Genomic DNA, 14,206 nt, shown 5'->3' on the forward strand with positions numbered 1-14,206 from the left:
CCCTCCCCCCAGCCCCCTCCCCCCAGCCACTTTTCTACAAGTCACGGGGGCTGGTTTGCTTTGGCAGCCTCTCTGCCGCCTGCAGCAATGACCTCTGGAGCTGGGAAGTCCTAGACAAGGGGGATGGGGACTTGGCCCGGAAAAGGCAGCACGGAGTGCTGAGGCCCAGGCCAAGTGGCCGGAAGTGTCCACAGGCAAATACGCACTGTCCCGCCAGCAGCCCAGGAGTCATCGACGTCAGACCCCAGGGCCGGATAAACACCCAGACACATAGGGTCACTACTGTGGACAGCCGCCATCCAGACTTAGTCAGGCCACAGCTGCTCACCCCAGACAGGCCGCCCCTATTCCATCAGACCCAGCCCCTGGCCCGACGCACCCCTGCACTCAGAGCCACGGCTCACCTGGGGGACAGGCCGGTGCAGGGTTCCCAGTCCCTTCTCCTCCCCCTCCATTCATTGCCCTCTTTCTCCTTCCCTAATCACCTCCCACCTCCACTACCAGTCTGCTTCCTCCGCTCCAGTCTGGCTCCCTTGAAACTCCAGGTCCCCGCTGAGCTAATGACTCCCTGAACCCCAACACTAATCAAGTATCAAGTAGCTGCACCCGCTGAGACTTCAGGCAGGTGTCGAGCCTGAGATGCAGCTCTCGTCTGTCCTCCCCCATCCTTCCCCCACCAAACGTGTGCACAGAGGCCCTGTCACCAGGCCAGGAGGGCGGGTCCCCGGAAACACCAGGAGGCTCTCTCGGATTTGGAGGGGGTGTAGAAGGTGACTGGGCTCACGAGAGAGACTGTGAATCAAGTCCAAGAATCTTTATTTCATGAACAAAACTACTTGTGTAAAGAGAGACGAGGCTGAATGGGCCCCTTTCTAAGTGGCCACAATCCAAGGCTGGTGAGAGAGGGTGGGTTGGGCTGGGGTGAGAGTGCGTCGCAGGGAGAGGAGACCCCAGGTCCAGCCAGAGGAAGCAGGAGGGGAAATGGCACCAGGGCTCAGAGGGGAGTGGGGGGGCGGGGTCCAGGAACCCCCTGCCCCGAACCGTTCCAGCCATCACAAGCCCCACTGGGCGGGGAGGGGGCAGGGAGGCACTGGGCCCCTGTTAGTGCGTGTCCGAAGCGGCCAGTGTGTGCAAATCAGCAAGAAGGAGGGGTGCGGAGCCGCTGCCCCCACCTCACCGCCCCCCCCACCAAACAGGCAGCAGAAGCAGGGGTAGGGGGCAGCGGCAGTATTGCTTTAGCCATCATGCATGGCGCAGGTGGGTGATGGGGCAGGAGGAAGAAGGCTGGATTAGGGGTGTGAGCCGAGCCCCCTGCCCCCTCCCACCCTGGAGGCTCCGTTGGCAGGACTCTGAGGCTTGTGGAGGCCCAGGAATGGCCAACCCCCATCGGGGCAGACCTTGCCTGGATGTTACCCCGTTAGGGCTGGCTCTTCCTTGAGGCGGAGCCCAGGGCCTGAAAGGGGAGAGACAGGGCACGATGAACCTCACAGCTAGCTGGCACCTCCTAGGCTCTCCAGCCCCCTGCCCGCCTGCCCGCCCACCTTACCGGGGCTATTCGGCCACCTGGACACCCGTACAGTTCTCTTTGCTTTCTGAGGTGATGGCCAAGTATTCCGAGCTGTGGGGGCAAAAGCCAGGTGTTCAGTGACCCCATTGTCAGTCTGGCCCATCCCCCCATGGAGACTGATGAGGGTTGAGGTCTCTGTTCCCCAGGGGCACAGGGGTCAGAGAGAAGAGGAAGTGGCAGGCTGGATCCTAGGGATCCAAGAGGAGCCCAGGCTGGAGGTCTGGAGTCCTGAATGTGGGGGAAGAGGGGTTCTGGGGGCCTAGACTCCTAGGTCGCCAAGGGGTTGGGGTCTGAGTCTGAGGAAGCAGCGAGCGGGGGGCTCAGACTCCTGGGTCCTGGCAGATAAAAAGGGCTAGGGCCTGGAGTCAGGTATCGCTGGAGCAGAGGATGCCAGGCCTGAGCTCTGGATCCTAACAGAAGTGGGTGCTAAAAGAATCTGAGCACCAAGGGGCAGGGACCCAATCGCAGCCTCACCCCATCTTGGGCACCAAACGGTTCCCTCTGGGGAGGACTGGCAGATGGTGCCTGGGTCACTTCCCCACCCGCCTCCCCACTCAGCCCATGATCCCCTCTGGGAAGCACTAGGCATCCTGGGCCGTTTCTCCCCTCCTCAGGACCCCACTCACGCATTCTCTTGTGCGGCAGCCTCCGTGGCAGCGGCAATCTTCTTGTAGCAGTAAACCATCTCTGCCACGAGCCAGATGGTCAACACCACGATGAGCACGTACATCATGATCTCGGACACGATGGACGCCATGTCTCTGTTGGCTGCAGGGGCCAGGCAGGGTCAGGTGGCAGCCTGAGTGTGTCCTGAGTTTGCTGTGCAAGCCTGGGCAAGTGGCTTGACCTCCCTGGGCCATGTCTGCAAATGAAGCCACGCTCTCCCCCTAGAGGCATCATTGTTACTGTGGTTCTTAATAATCAGCCTTGGAAGAGCTTTCGGATCGCCCTGAACCTGTCTCCCTGTGTAACTCGAGGGTGCCTCCATGTCATACAGGTGATTGTAAGTGCCCCAGAGCTGAAGCTCTGCAATGAGAAGGCTCAGGTTCAAATCCTGGCTCTTCCACTTGCCAGCTGTGTGACCTTGGGCAAGTGACTCAGCCTCTCTGGGTCTCAATTGCCCCACCTGTAAAAAGTTGATAATCACAGTGTCTCCTTCATGAGAGTATTGTGAGAATTAAATAAGCTTTTAACACGCTTATAATTGTGCTTGACAGATAGAGAGCACTTTATACATATTTACTATTATCAATATCATCACTGTTATTATTGGGGCGAAACAGCATAGTAGTTAATAGCAGGGCTCTGGAGCCAGACTGTTAGGGTCCAAATCTTATCTCTGCCTCTGCTGTGTGACCACAGGCAAAAGACTCCACCTCTCTGAGCCTCTATTCCCCTGCCGTAAAATAAGGATGATAATACTCATGCCTTCTCACAGGGTTGCTGGGAAGAGGAAATGAGTTAACATCTGTAACATGCATGGATGTGCCCACAGTCAGCTCTGCCTAAGCGCTGGCTATTCGCTGACATTTTCCGGAAACCCTCTCTCCTTTCCACAGCCCTGGCTCTTGCCAATGTCAGCTTCCTTTCATGGAGCCTAAATTTAAACTCTAAAAGGAGCATGTTCAGCCGGGGGACCAGAACGCAAGCCCATGGTGGTGTCCTCGGCCGGATTTCGCAGGTGTCCACCCCGCATCCCCAGCCCCTCTTCCCGGATGGCCGGGACGTCATTTTCCCTGCTGTTCCCACGTGGTCTTCCTCCCCTAGGTGTGTGCTCAGTTGCTTAGTCATGTCCGACTCTTTGCAACCCTATGAACTGTAGCTCGCCAGGCTCCTCCGTCCACAGGATTTTCCAGGCAAGAACACTGGAGCGGGTTGCCATTTCCTCCTCCCCTGGGAGTGGGCGCTTTCTGCTGCTCCACCCGAGGCAGATGGTACCAAGGCTTTCTGGGCCACAGGAAGTGGGGTGCAGGGTCCGATGCTTCTCCCCTGCTTCCCAGCAGGAGGAGCTGGGGACAGGACTCCACACCTCACCCATTTGTTTGTTCGCTTGTTCCTTCACTCCAGAGATACCCTGAATGTGTCTCCTGCGGTGAAAGCATGCTCTCACCCAGGCTCTGTCCTGAGTTCTTTACTTGAACATCTCCCTGACTCTAAAACAACCCCAAGGATACAGAGCATCCAGGCTTCCCATGTCAGCTGACCTCCAGAAGCACAGAGTTGAATACATGTTGGATAAAGCTCAGTGGTAAAGAATCTGCCTCCCGGTGCAGGAGACGCAAGGGATGCGGTTCTATCCCTGGGTTGGGAAGATTCCCTGGAGTAGGAAATGGCAACCCGCTGTAGTATTCTTATCTGGGAAATTTCATGGACAGAAGAGCCTGGTGGTTGGGCTACAGTCCATGGGGTCACAAAGAGTCAGGCATGACTGAACACACACACAAGCAAGCATGGATAAAACTCAGTCATCAGAATTCTTGCCCCTGCTCCTGGAACTCACCAACCAAATGGATTAAGTAAACTGGTATCCTGCTCTCCCAATCAGATTAGGACAGTGGCAGGTACGGCTCTCTAGGCCATCTGCAGGACAAGTTTACTGAGGACTTCCCTGGTGGCTCAGATGGTAAAGAATCTGCCTGCAATGCAGGAGACTTGGGCTCAATCCCTGGGACGGAAGATCCCCTGTGAATGGCTACCCACTCCAATATTCTTGTCTGGAGAATTTCACAAACAAAGGAGCCTGGCCGGCTACAGTCCACGGTGTCGCAGTCAGACACGACTGAGCAACTTTCACTTCACTTCATTTCAGAGAGGAGAAAGTGCCAGGCAAGGATGCACAGCCAGGATTGCACTCAAAGCCAGGAATCAACTCCAAGTGGAACTGACTGCAGGGTCCGAGCTCTTATCTACTCTTAAAAGCTCCTGCAGCCCAAGAGAGACTTGGAAATGGCCGTGGTATGTCCAGGGCAGTCTCCATCAACCCACAGACATCTCAGGAGGCGGGGCTGTCATCCCCTCCACCACACTTCACAGATGAGAAACTGAGAGAGAGCGGTCACACCCGGGAGCAGAGGCAGTTTCTCTGAGGGGCATTTGATTTCTTCAAAATCCCTGAATCTTCCGAGAGCTTCACCTGCCTGCCTCCAGGGGCAGATCTGAAGCCCCAGCCTGCACGTCTACGGGCCGCATGTCTCACCAGCTTCAGTCGCCACTGCACCTCCCCACCTGCTCCCCTCTTACTGGGTGTGTCCAGACAGAATAAGCCTTCCTGTCCCCAGATGCCAGCCCCACCCCTAGTGAGAGACACCCAGATGCTTCCTACCATCTTCTGCACCCCTCCCAGCTCAGTGAAGGCCTCATCTCCAGCACCCACTGCTCCCCCCTTTGGAAACGACACAGTTCATTACTGAGGGGTCATGACCAGCAGGCAATACCGACTGATAGGTAATGTTGAAATGGCAGTAAGACAGTAGCTTATGATAAAGACAGCAATGGCTACTGATGCTAACAATACAATAACACCACGGGGAATGAAATGCCATAGAGTGACACATAATGTTAAAAATACTACAAAATGAGCAAGGATGCCGAATACATACCAAATAAAAATTTTTTAAATACTATGACATGACTGATAATATTTTAGAACATATAGCATGGTGGCTAAGGATTAAAAAAATGATAATATGGTGGATAATATTAAAAATACTCTGGGATGATGGATTATAATTTAAAAAAATATTGTTGTTATGTTTGGTGTTTGGTAATGTGAAAACACTATAGCATACAGTATAACATAACATACTATATCACAGTGGGTAAGGTTAAAAAAGCAGGATTATAACATGGTGGATTAAAAACCACTGGGGTATGGTGGATGGTGCAAAAAATACAGGCTCTGGGAAGATAACAGAAATAGTCCTATATTACATAAATATAAGTCCATGCGTGCTAAGTCACTTCAGTCGTGTCCAACTCTTTGTGACCCTATGGGCTGTAGTCCACCAGGCTCTCTGTCCATGGGATATCCCAGACAAGAATACTGGAGAGCGTTGTTGTTCTCTTCTCCAGGGGATCTTCCCAACCCAGGGATGGAACCTGAGTCTCTTATGTCTCCTGCATTGGCAAGCGGGTTCTTTACTATTAGCGCCACCTGGCAAGCCCAATTAAATATAAGTCCTGCATCACATAAATATAAGCCTCCCACATATACTGGGAAGCAGTATAACGTGGTAGATAATGTTAAAAAAAAAAAAAACAAAAAATAGAGGCTCTTCTGGGACCTGGGCGTGCCTGAGCCCAGGCTCCACCATGCTAGGGAAGACAGCATCATGAGCAAGGGCTGAGCCACAAGATGGAAAGAACCTGGGTGCCCAAAGGGCATCCAGGAAACTTCCTACCCCCTAACCCTTCACCTGAGCACAGATTTGGGAGACGGGACTGACCCAGACTTTGTTAAGCCACAGTATTCGGGGGTGTCTTTTTTACAACTCCTCCACCGTCACCCAACTCACCAGGGCAGGGCTCCATCATCGACGTCTGTGGGTGGCCACCCACCCAGCATCGTGACCTACACCAAAGAGTCGCTCAGACATGTCTCCTGAATTGAATTCTGCTAGATCACTTTGCTAATACCCGTAAAAATGCTAATTACCAACAGGAACCCACAGGCTCTGGCTGACGGCAGAGTATAGTGAATCATGCCAAGAATAAAAACAACAATCACACAGGTTTGGCTGGGTTCAAATCCAGGTCGCAACTCTGTGACCTTCGCCTTGTAATCTTACCTCCCTGAGCCTCAGTTTCCCCACCTGCTAAATGGGGATAAGAAGAGCCTCTACGGCAGAAGGTGGGTTGTTTTTTCGTTGTTAAGTCATGTCCAACTCTTTGCGACCCTGTAGACTGTGGCCTGCCAGGCTCCTCTGTCCGTGGGATTTCCCAGGCAAGAATACTGGAGTGGGTTGCCATTTCCTTCTACAGGGGATCTTCCTGACCCAGGGATCGAACCTGCATCTCCTGCATTGCAGGTAGATTCTTTACTGTCTGAGCCACCAGATGCTGGGTGGGAGGATTCAGTGAGGGACTTCATACAGGACGATGAGGCCAGCCCCGGTCTTGGGGAAGGAGGGCACCAATGCACACGGCCCGTGATGGTGGCATGTACTGATGGCCCCTCGGGACTCACCTGCCATGCTCTTTGGAAGACCAAGGTCTGGGATATCTCCCTGACTCTCTAGGCCAATGGCCCCTGGGGCCCTGGAAAATTCCAATTTACACCCAATCAGAAGATGGTTCAGGGAAGGAGTCCAAAGCAGTTGAAGCCGAAATGATGAAAAATGATTCAAAACACACCTTAGATCTTTGCTGCTCAGCATGGCCCCAGACCTGCAGCCTTGGCCTCATCTGAGACAGAATCCTGGGCCCAACATGGATCTGTTGAGTCAAGATCCAAACAACAAGACGACCGCATATGGTAGAATTTGAGGAGCCCCGCCACAGGTGACACCACTGATTTCCTGCCCCAGGTGACACAGGGGGGCAGGACTAAGGCTGTTGACAATCAGAAGCACCACGACCATGGCCCCCGTGTGCCGAGGCCCTGCTGTGACAGACGCACCAGCCTCGGACGCCCAGCATCTCACTCCATCCTCACCACCTCCCCCACGACATCAGAATGGCTCCAACGACACACCGAGAGAGAGACACCATTATCACCTGTTTCCTACAGGACGATACTCAGGCTCAGAGACAGGGAGGCACCCACTGGGGTTCACAGCGCAGGAGGCAGAGCTCAGCTCTGCACTCAGCACTTCCCTGGGACAGGCCCGCCATGACCTCTCCATGGCTGAAGGGAAGTGGGGGCTGGAGCTGGACTCCAGGCGGGAGGTGTTGTCTCCACCCCCTGCTGCCCAGGCGCTGAGCCAGCCCGTCCATCCCCCCCTCCCCCCCTCGCTTCCGCCATCTGTCCCTCCATCTGGCTGCCCGGGGGCCCGACTCACCTTTGTCCACCACCTCAAGGTGGATCTTTTTGACAACGCTGGTGTTGTGCTCGTAGTTGTCGAAGAAGAGCAGGCGGTACACGTGGCATTCATAGTCGCCCGAGTGGTTGTAGGTGACGTTGGTGATGAAGATGGACAGGTCCTGCAGGTCTTTGGTGCCCCGGCTGCCGTTCCACACCACGCGGCCCTCAAAGCGTTCATCCTCTTCCAGTTGCAGCACCTCGTTCTCATAGCGCAGGATCTGGGGGCAGTGGGCGCGGGGTCACTGCCGGCTACCCCCGCCCCACTGAGACCTCTATTCTGCCCCTCGCCCTGACGCACAGACACAGAAGGACCCAGACTGTGCCCAAGCCCTGACACAACACACGCCGCTGCACGTGTTCTGTGGCCATCCTCCGGAGCCCCCATTCAGCCTTTCTGGTCTTCATTCTCTACCATCTTGCCCGGCCCCCAGACACACTCCCCAGGCAGGGCGAGAGACAGCCCAATTCTGGCTGCTGTAGACTTCAATTCTCTGGAAGGCCCTCAAAAAGTTTATGGAACCCCCTCCTATGCAATTCAAAACACAGAGAGTGAAAAGGAGGTCAAAAAGTTCTGTTTCCTTCCACGATAACAATCTGAGGCATTTTTTGCTGGTATAAAATAATTCCGATGACGTATATTTTGTGACAACCGTGTGCCAGGTGCAGGAACTCAATTCTCACACCAGCCTCAGAGCTGGAGACTACCCACTCCCCTTTCTTTACAGAGGAGGCAGTGAAGGTTCAACGGCTTGCCCAAGGTCACCAGCCGGTCCTGGTGGAGCTGGCATGTGGATCCAGGTCATCAGAAATGGCACCTGGGTGCAAACAAACTCGCAACCCCAACTGGAACCCTGCTCCCCGTCACTAGCTCCCACACAGGTGCCACTCTCCTGTGCCAGGAGCCCACCCACCTTGACAAACTCCTCTGTGCCCTTCTGGCGGAAAGTCCACTCAGTGAAGGTCTCAGCGTTGGTCTCACTGCGGCGCTTGCAGGAGATGCACAGGATTTTGAAGGTCATCCCATACACGGCCTCGGTCTCCGAGTCCACCTCCACGCAGCCCCCCCAGGCTGAGGACACTGCAGGGACAGTGGGCTCAGGTCGAGCCGGGGCATCCATCACCCTTGGCAATGCCAGGCTCACTGGTTGACAGCTCTCAGGCCCCTTGGAAGCCATCTGGTTCCCCTCGATTACGATCAGGAATAGCCAGAACCAGGCTCGGAGCTTGGCCCTGCCACCAGCTACATGCCCTTGGTGAGTCCCTCGTCCTCTCTGATTGCCCCTGTGAATAGTGAGGGAACCGATTGTCTTTCTTCTGGAGGTGGCTGGGCAGGTTCTTTAAGGCAGGTAAGGCTGCAGGGGACTTGATACCTTGTGTGTGCACTCAGTCGTGTCCGACTCTTTGCAACCCCATGGACTGTAGCCCACCAGGCTCCTCTGTCCATGGGATTCTCCAGGCAAAAATACTGGAGTGGGTAGCCATGCCCTTCTCCAGGGGCTATTCCTGACCTAGGGATCGAACTCGGGTCTCCTGTATTGCAGGCGGATTCTTTACTGTCTGAGCCACTAGGGAAGCCACGGTACACTGGATGCCCCCAGTCAACAGGGCTGTTATTGTGGTCAGTAACTTAGAGTCTGTGCTACCCAAGTACCCCTTTCTCAGGAGGCCACTTGTCCAAGGTATTGCAGTGTCTAGGTGGTGGGACCAGAATTCTAGTGGCGTTGGAAATTCAAGGTGGCAGCGTCAGTTCTACCAGCATTGATTGCTCTCTAAGACCAACCGGCCCCAGATAAATGGGTTGGGAGAAGCCAAGGCCTCAGAGAGGGAGGTGGGCACTGGATCCAGGGCAGAAAAACACCTCAGCCCTGCCCCCCAGTCCGGTAAGTTCCCAACATCCACCCCTTCCTATCTTCTCCTGCCTCAGTCCCCTCTGCTCCCAGGCTCCTCACTTCCTGAAGCCAATCCCACCCCCATCATCTTCTCAAAACTCTCTGAGCTCTTTCCCGCCACAGGGCCTTCACATCCCCAGCAGATTCCAGTCCCTTTGAGTCCCTCATCCTCATTCTTACCTGCCTCCTCCTTCCTGCTCACTAACTCGTGCTGTCTTTCCAGCTCCGAGGCTTTTCCTTTGCCCCCCATCCTTTCCTCTATTAATCGGGGTTTTCTGCCCTCCTCCTCTGCTGTCTCTTTCTATCCCCCTGAGCGCCTCAGTCTTTGCCGCCCCCTCTTTATTTCTCTCAGGAATCTCTCCGAAGGCCCCACTTTGTATCTTTACTCCGGCTCAGACACCCTCTCCTGCTCTCCATCTCGCCCTGCACCTTTCCCTGTCCTTTTAAAACTCCATCTCTACCTGTGTCTACCTGTGTCTCTATCTCTTCCTGCCTCGCTCAAGTTTTTCTCTCTCCACCGCTCAGATCCCTAACTCTGGCATACTCTACACCCCTCTCTCTATCTCCCCCCTCACTTTCCAGCTCCCCAGTCTCCCAGCGGAGCACTCAGGAGTACTTCTATGTCTCTCGCCGCTGCTTCCCTTCCGTGTCTCTCTCTCTCTCTCTCTCTCTCTCTCTCTCTCTCTCTCTCTCTCGGTCTCTCCGTCCCAATCTCCGGGCGCCGCCTCCCCCCCTCCCACCTCCCGCGACTGTAGGTGTCACATTGCAGCCTGCGGGGCTCTCCGGGAGCAGCTGACTCCGCGTTTCCTCGCCCCCGGCTGGGCGCCCGCAGCCGCCGAGCCGTGCCAGCCCGGCCCTCGCCCGCTCGCGCCCACCCGCACCTCTGCGCCCTCCCGAGCCCCGTTCCCCGCGCGCACAACTTCTGAAGCGGACTTAGCCGGGCCGGGGGATGAGGTGGGGACGGCCCTCGCCCGCGGCCCAAAGTCCCGAGAGCGAATCCCGCGGCCCGGCCAGTGTGCTGGCTGTGCCCCCGCCACGCGCGCCCCCCGCGCACTCACCCAGTGCGGCGCCGACCACAAAGGCCAGCAGCGTCCCCATGGCTGCGCTGAGCACGCTGCGCCCCCCTCCCGGGCCGCCGGTATTAATAGCGGGGCGAGAGGCGGCGGGACCCGGCGGCGGTTAGAATGTCCCCGGGAGCGCGCGGGCGCAGCAGCTGCGGCTCTGGGACCGACGAGGGGGGAGGGGGGGCGCGGCCCCCCCGCTCCGGTTACCGCCGGGGGCCCAGCCCCGGGGCCCGGCGTCCGGGCATCCCCGCCGCGCGGGCGGCGGCCGCTGCTCGGGCTGCTGCGTTGGCGCGCGCAGCCGGACACATCCGCCAGGTGCGCGGACCCCGGCCCCGCTCCGGCTCGGGCGCGCTAGGGCGCGGGCCGCGATCTCCTGCGCACTGCAGCGGCGGCGGCGGCGGCGGCGGCCACGGCAGGGAGGAGGGAGAGGGAGGGGGCGGGATGAATCACCGCCGGGGGAGGGCGCGGCTGCCCAGCCTTTGCCGCAGCGGCCCGGGAGGCGCCCGCCGCACCGGCCTCTCCCGGTGGTGGCGCAGGGACCGCGGCTTCGGGCGTGGGGCGCGTGGTCTGGGCGTCGGACCCCTCCAGACTCCGGGGACCCCCAGACGCGGAGTCTGGGAAGGGTGACCCCCCTAGAGTCACAAGAGGGCTTGGAGGGCGGTTTGAGGGCAGGGCTCCGGACTTTAAATTATGGAGGTCATCCCCCTGGAATCTCCAGGGGAACCTGGCAGGAATCTCTTGGTGACCTCCCCCTCGGACCCCGGGCACTCGGGCCTGGAGGTCACTGTGTTGGAACCCAAGTGGGCTTGGGGGGTGTCAGGCTAGGGCTACCCATAATACTCCAGACCCCTCCCAAGCAGGAGGGACACCCTGGATCCAAACCATAGAGGCTGCTCTGCTCTGGTTACTAGAGGTGCCACGTTTCTAGAAGAGGACCCTTCGTGACCCCGCTACCCTCTGTCTCTGACGTCATCTTCTACTCCGCCCCTTGCGACCCCCCGCCCCCACCCCGCCTTGCTGCTGTCGAGGCCCGTGCTGTTTCCAGCACACCAAGCTCCTTCCCACCTCAGAGCCTTGGTCCTTCCTCACCTCTGCTTGGAACACTCTTCCCCTAGGTGACCCCAGGGCTGACTTCCTCTCCTCCTGCAGCTCTTGGCTCTAACGTCAGCTTCATCAGGCCCTCTGTCCACTCAGGACAAACTGCCTCCACCGTCCCTTACTTGACCTCCTTTACCAGTTTTTTTTTTCCTCACAGCAGTTGTCACTACCTGACATTATACTCTTCTTTATATGGTTCCTCCATTCACCTCTTGTCCTTCCAACCCTGGAAAACAAGCTCCCTCAAGGTGAGAACACTGTCTCGTGCACCACTGCGTCTCCAGCACCTTCACCTGTGCCTGGCACCTCAGCGTTGTTGTAGTTGCTCAGTCGTGTCCGACTCTTTGTGACTCCATGGCCTGTAGCCCGCCAGGCTCCTCTGTCTCATGGGATTTCCCAGGCAAGACTACTGGAGTGGTTTGCCATTCCCTTCTCCAGGGGATCTTCCCAACCCAGGGGTCGAACCCGGGGCTCTTGCACTGCAGGAAGATCCTTTACCATCTGAGCCACTCAGGGAAGCCCTTTGTCACCTTGCAGGTGCTCAATAAATATTTGTCAGGTGAATAAATAAGTACCAGTGCTAGAGCCCTGCTGTATGCGGGGTCCACTTCTACCTCCACAAGCATGTATATACCAAGTTCTGTTATTAACCTGCATTTTACAAACTGGGAGACTGAGGCTGGGAGAGGGCCATTCCCTTGCCTAGGGTCACGCAGCCAGCCTCAGGTGGGTCTGGAATTCTGCCCGAATGGCAGGTAACTTGTCTGCTAAATGAAAAGGATGAGGATAGGGGCTCTTTCGGGACCACAGTGGGGGATTTTTGGCTGAGGGCTGCTCTTCAGGTCCTGACCTTCAGTTCTAGATAGGGTGAATTTCCAGAATCTCCCCAGCCCAACTTTGCCAGGCAAGAGGAATCAAGGGTGGGGCTGGCCCGGGGCAGAGGGAGAGGAAGCCAGGGACACCAGACACCTTTGCGGTCTGGGCCTTTGTGCCAGCACTTCCTGGGCTGTGAAATTCCCCTGCAAAAAATAACTCTCTTGCTGTTCCGGTCCCTTCTGTCAGGGGTGGCAGGCAGAGGCACAGTAAGGACAGGCCTTAGGCACCACACAGGGGCACCTGCAAACTGATGTTCGCTGAGCACCTACTATGGGCTTGTGCCATTCTAAGCACTTTACTATTAACTCATTTAATTCTTCCTACAAGATGGGTGTTAACATTATTCCCATTTTACAGGGGGGATAAACTGAGGCACAGGATGGGTAACTTGCCTCAATCGCTAGCTAGAGGAGAGGAGCGGCCGGCTCTGTAGTTTACCACTTGTGGTCCATCCTGCCCCATCCAGCCCCTCCTTCAGTCCTCTGCCCCACACCATCAGTTAAGATTCTTACAGCCTGTGACCTGTCAGAGGTCTCTTTTTACCCTTCCTCATTCACTCTGGAACCAGAACAGGATTTGAGTGAGACAGATCTGGGTTCTACCTGGACCAGAGGTTTTGCCTCTAGGCTCATTTCTGAATCGGTAAGACAGGGTCCAGCGGCCTCAAATTCTGGTGTGGGGGGCCTCTGTATCTGCAGGTGGAGACACCAGGGGCTAGGCCTTGCCTCTCTGCTGAGTGGTGCCAGGCATGTAACTATTTGTCTCCATCTCATGGTGTAACTGAGAATTAAATGAACATTTGGGTTTGCTGGTGGCTCAGACGGCAATGCACGAGAGGGGGGTTTGATCCCTGGGTCAGGAAGATCCCCTGGAAAAGGAAATGGCAAGCTACTCCAGTATTCTTGCCTGGGAAATCCAATGGGTAGAGGAGCCTGGTGGGCTACAGTCCCTGGGGTTGCAGAGTCAGACACAACTGAGCGACTAATACTTCAGACCTTGGCACAGACTCTGGTACGTACTTGGTCCTCACTATATGACTTACTTTTTTTCTCCCCTGATTTTTTTTCTGCCATAATAGTAACCTTTATTGAATATTTACTCTGTGCAGGCCCTGTTTCAAGTAGCCACCTTTATTAATTCCTTGAATCCTTACAGAGTGGTTCTCACAGTGAGGTCCCTGGACATTCAGCAGAGCATCACCTGGGAACTTGCTGGCAGTGCACCTCAGCAGACTCATGGCAAGTGGGCTGAGTCTCAAACTGAGGGTGGAGTCCAGCTTTCTGCTTTTTAAGAGTCCTCCAGGAGATTCTGATGCAGCTAAAGTTCGAGAAAACTCACTTCTAACAATCCTAAAAGACCGGTGCTATTGTTTTTCTTGGCCACTCTGTGAGGCATGCAGAATCTTTGTTCCCTGACCTGGGCTCCAACCTGCACCCTCTGCAGTGGAAGCATGGAGTCTTAGCCACTGGACCACCAGCTAAGTCCCTGACTGGTGCTATTCTTATGCTCATTGCACAGAAGAAAACTGAAGCTCAGAGAGGTTGAACTGCTCCGGGCGACATGCCTGCTAAGTATCAGAGGTAGGATAGAGCCAGGTCACCAATTTGTCCTTGGAGCCCCCACCCTGGATCCTGATGGTGCAAAGCTGCTTAGGAATCCCAGGTCACGTCGGTGTCTGTGGCCCCAGAAA

The 14,206-nt window shown here is 56.0% G+C and overlaps 1 protein-coding gene across 1 annotated transcript; it reads right to left on the bottom strand.

Annotated features, from left to right (window-relative positions):
* Positions 1-799: 799 nt before the first annotated feature.
* SCN1B (sodium voltage-gated channel beta subunit 1) lies at positions 800-10,912 on the bottom strand. Its single transcript, XM_027514383.1, has 6 exons — positions 10,537-10,912; positions 8,501-8,667; positions 7,567-7,807; positions 2,194-2,335; positions 1,547-1,618; positions 800-1,453 (listed from the first exon to the last, which is right to left on the bottom strand). The coding sequence occupies exons 1-5, from the start codon at positions 10,574-10,576 to the stop codon at positions 1,552-1,554; spliced, it is 657 nt and encodes a 218-aa protein (XP_027370184.1). The 5' UTR covers positions 10,577-10,912; the 3' UTR covers positions 800-1,453; positions 1,547-1,551.
* Between the last annotated feature and the right edge of the window lie 3,294 nt (positions 10,913-14,206).

This window comes from Bos indicus x Bos taurus, chromosome 18 (genome assembly GCF_003369695.1).
Source record: "Bos indicus x Bos taurus breed Angus x Brahman F1 hybrid chromosome 18, Bos_hybrid_MaternalHap_v2.0, whole genome shotgun sequence".
In the NCBI taxonomy this organism is placed as follows: domain Eukaryota; kingdom Metazoa; phylum Chordata; class Mammalia; order Artiodactyla; family Bovidae; genus Bos; species Bos indicus x Bos taurus.

What these genes read in the sequence shown, in the direction of transcription:
- SCN1B (XM_027514383.1), bottom strand. Translation starts at nt 10,576, where the DNA reads ATGGGGACGCTGCTGGCCTTTGTGGTCGGCGCCGCACTGG. An exon ending in GCACAGAGGAGTTTGTCAAG is followed by an intron (nt 7,808 to 8,500) that starts GTGGGTGGGCTC and finishes CACTGCCCCCAG; the next exon opens with ATCCTGCGCTATGAGAACGA. An exon ending in CCTTGAGGTGGTGGACAAAG is followed by an intron (nt 2,336 to 7,566) that starts GTGAGTCGGGCC and finishes TGGCCCCTGCAG; the next exon opens with CCAACAGAGACATGGCGTCC.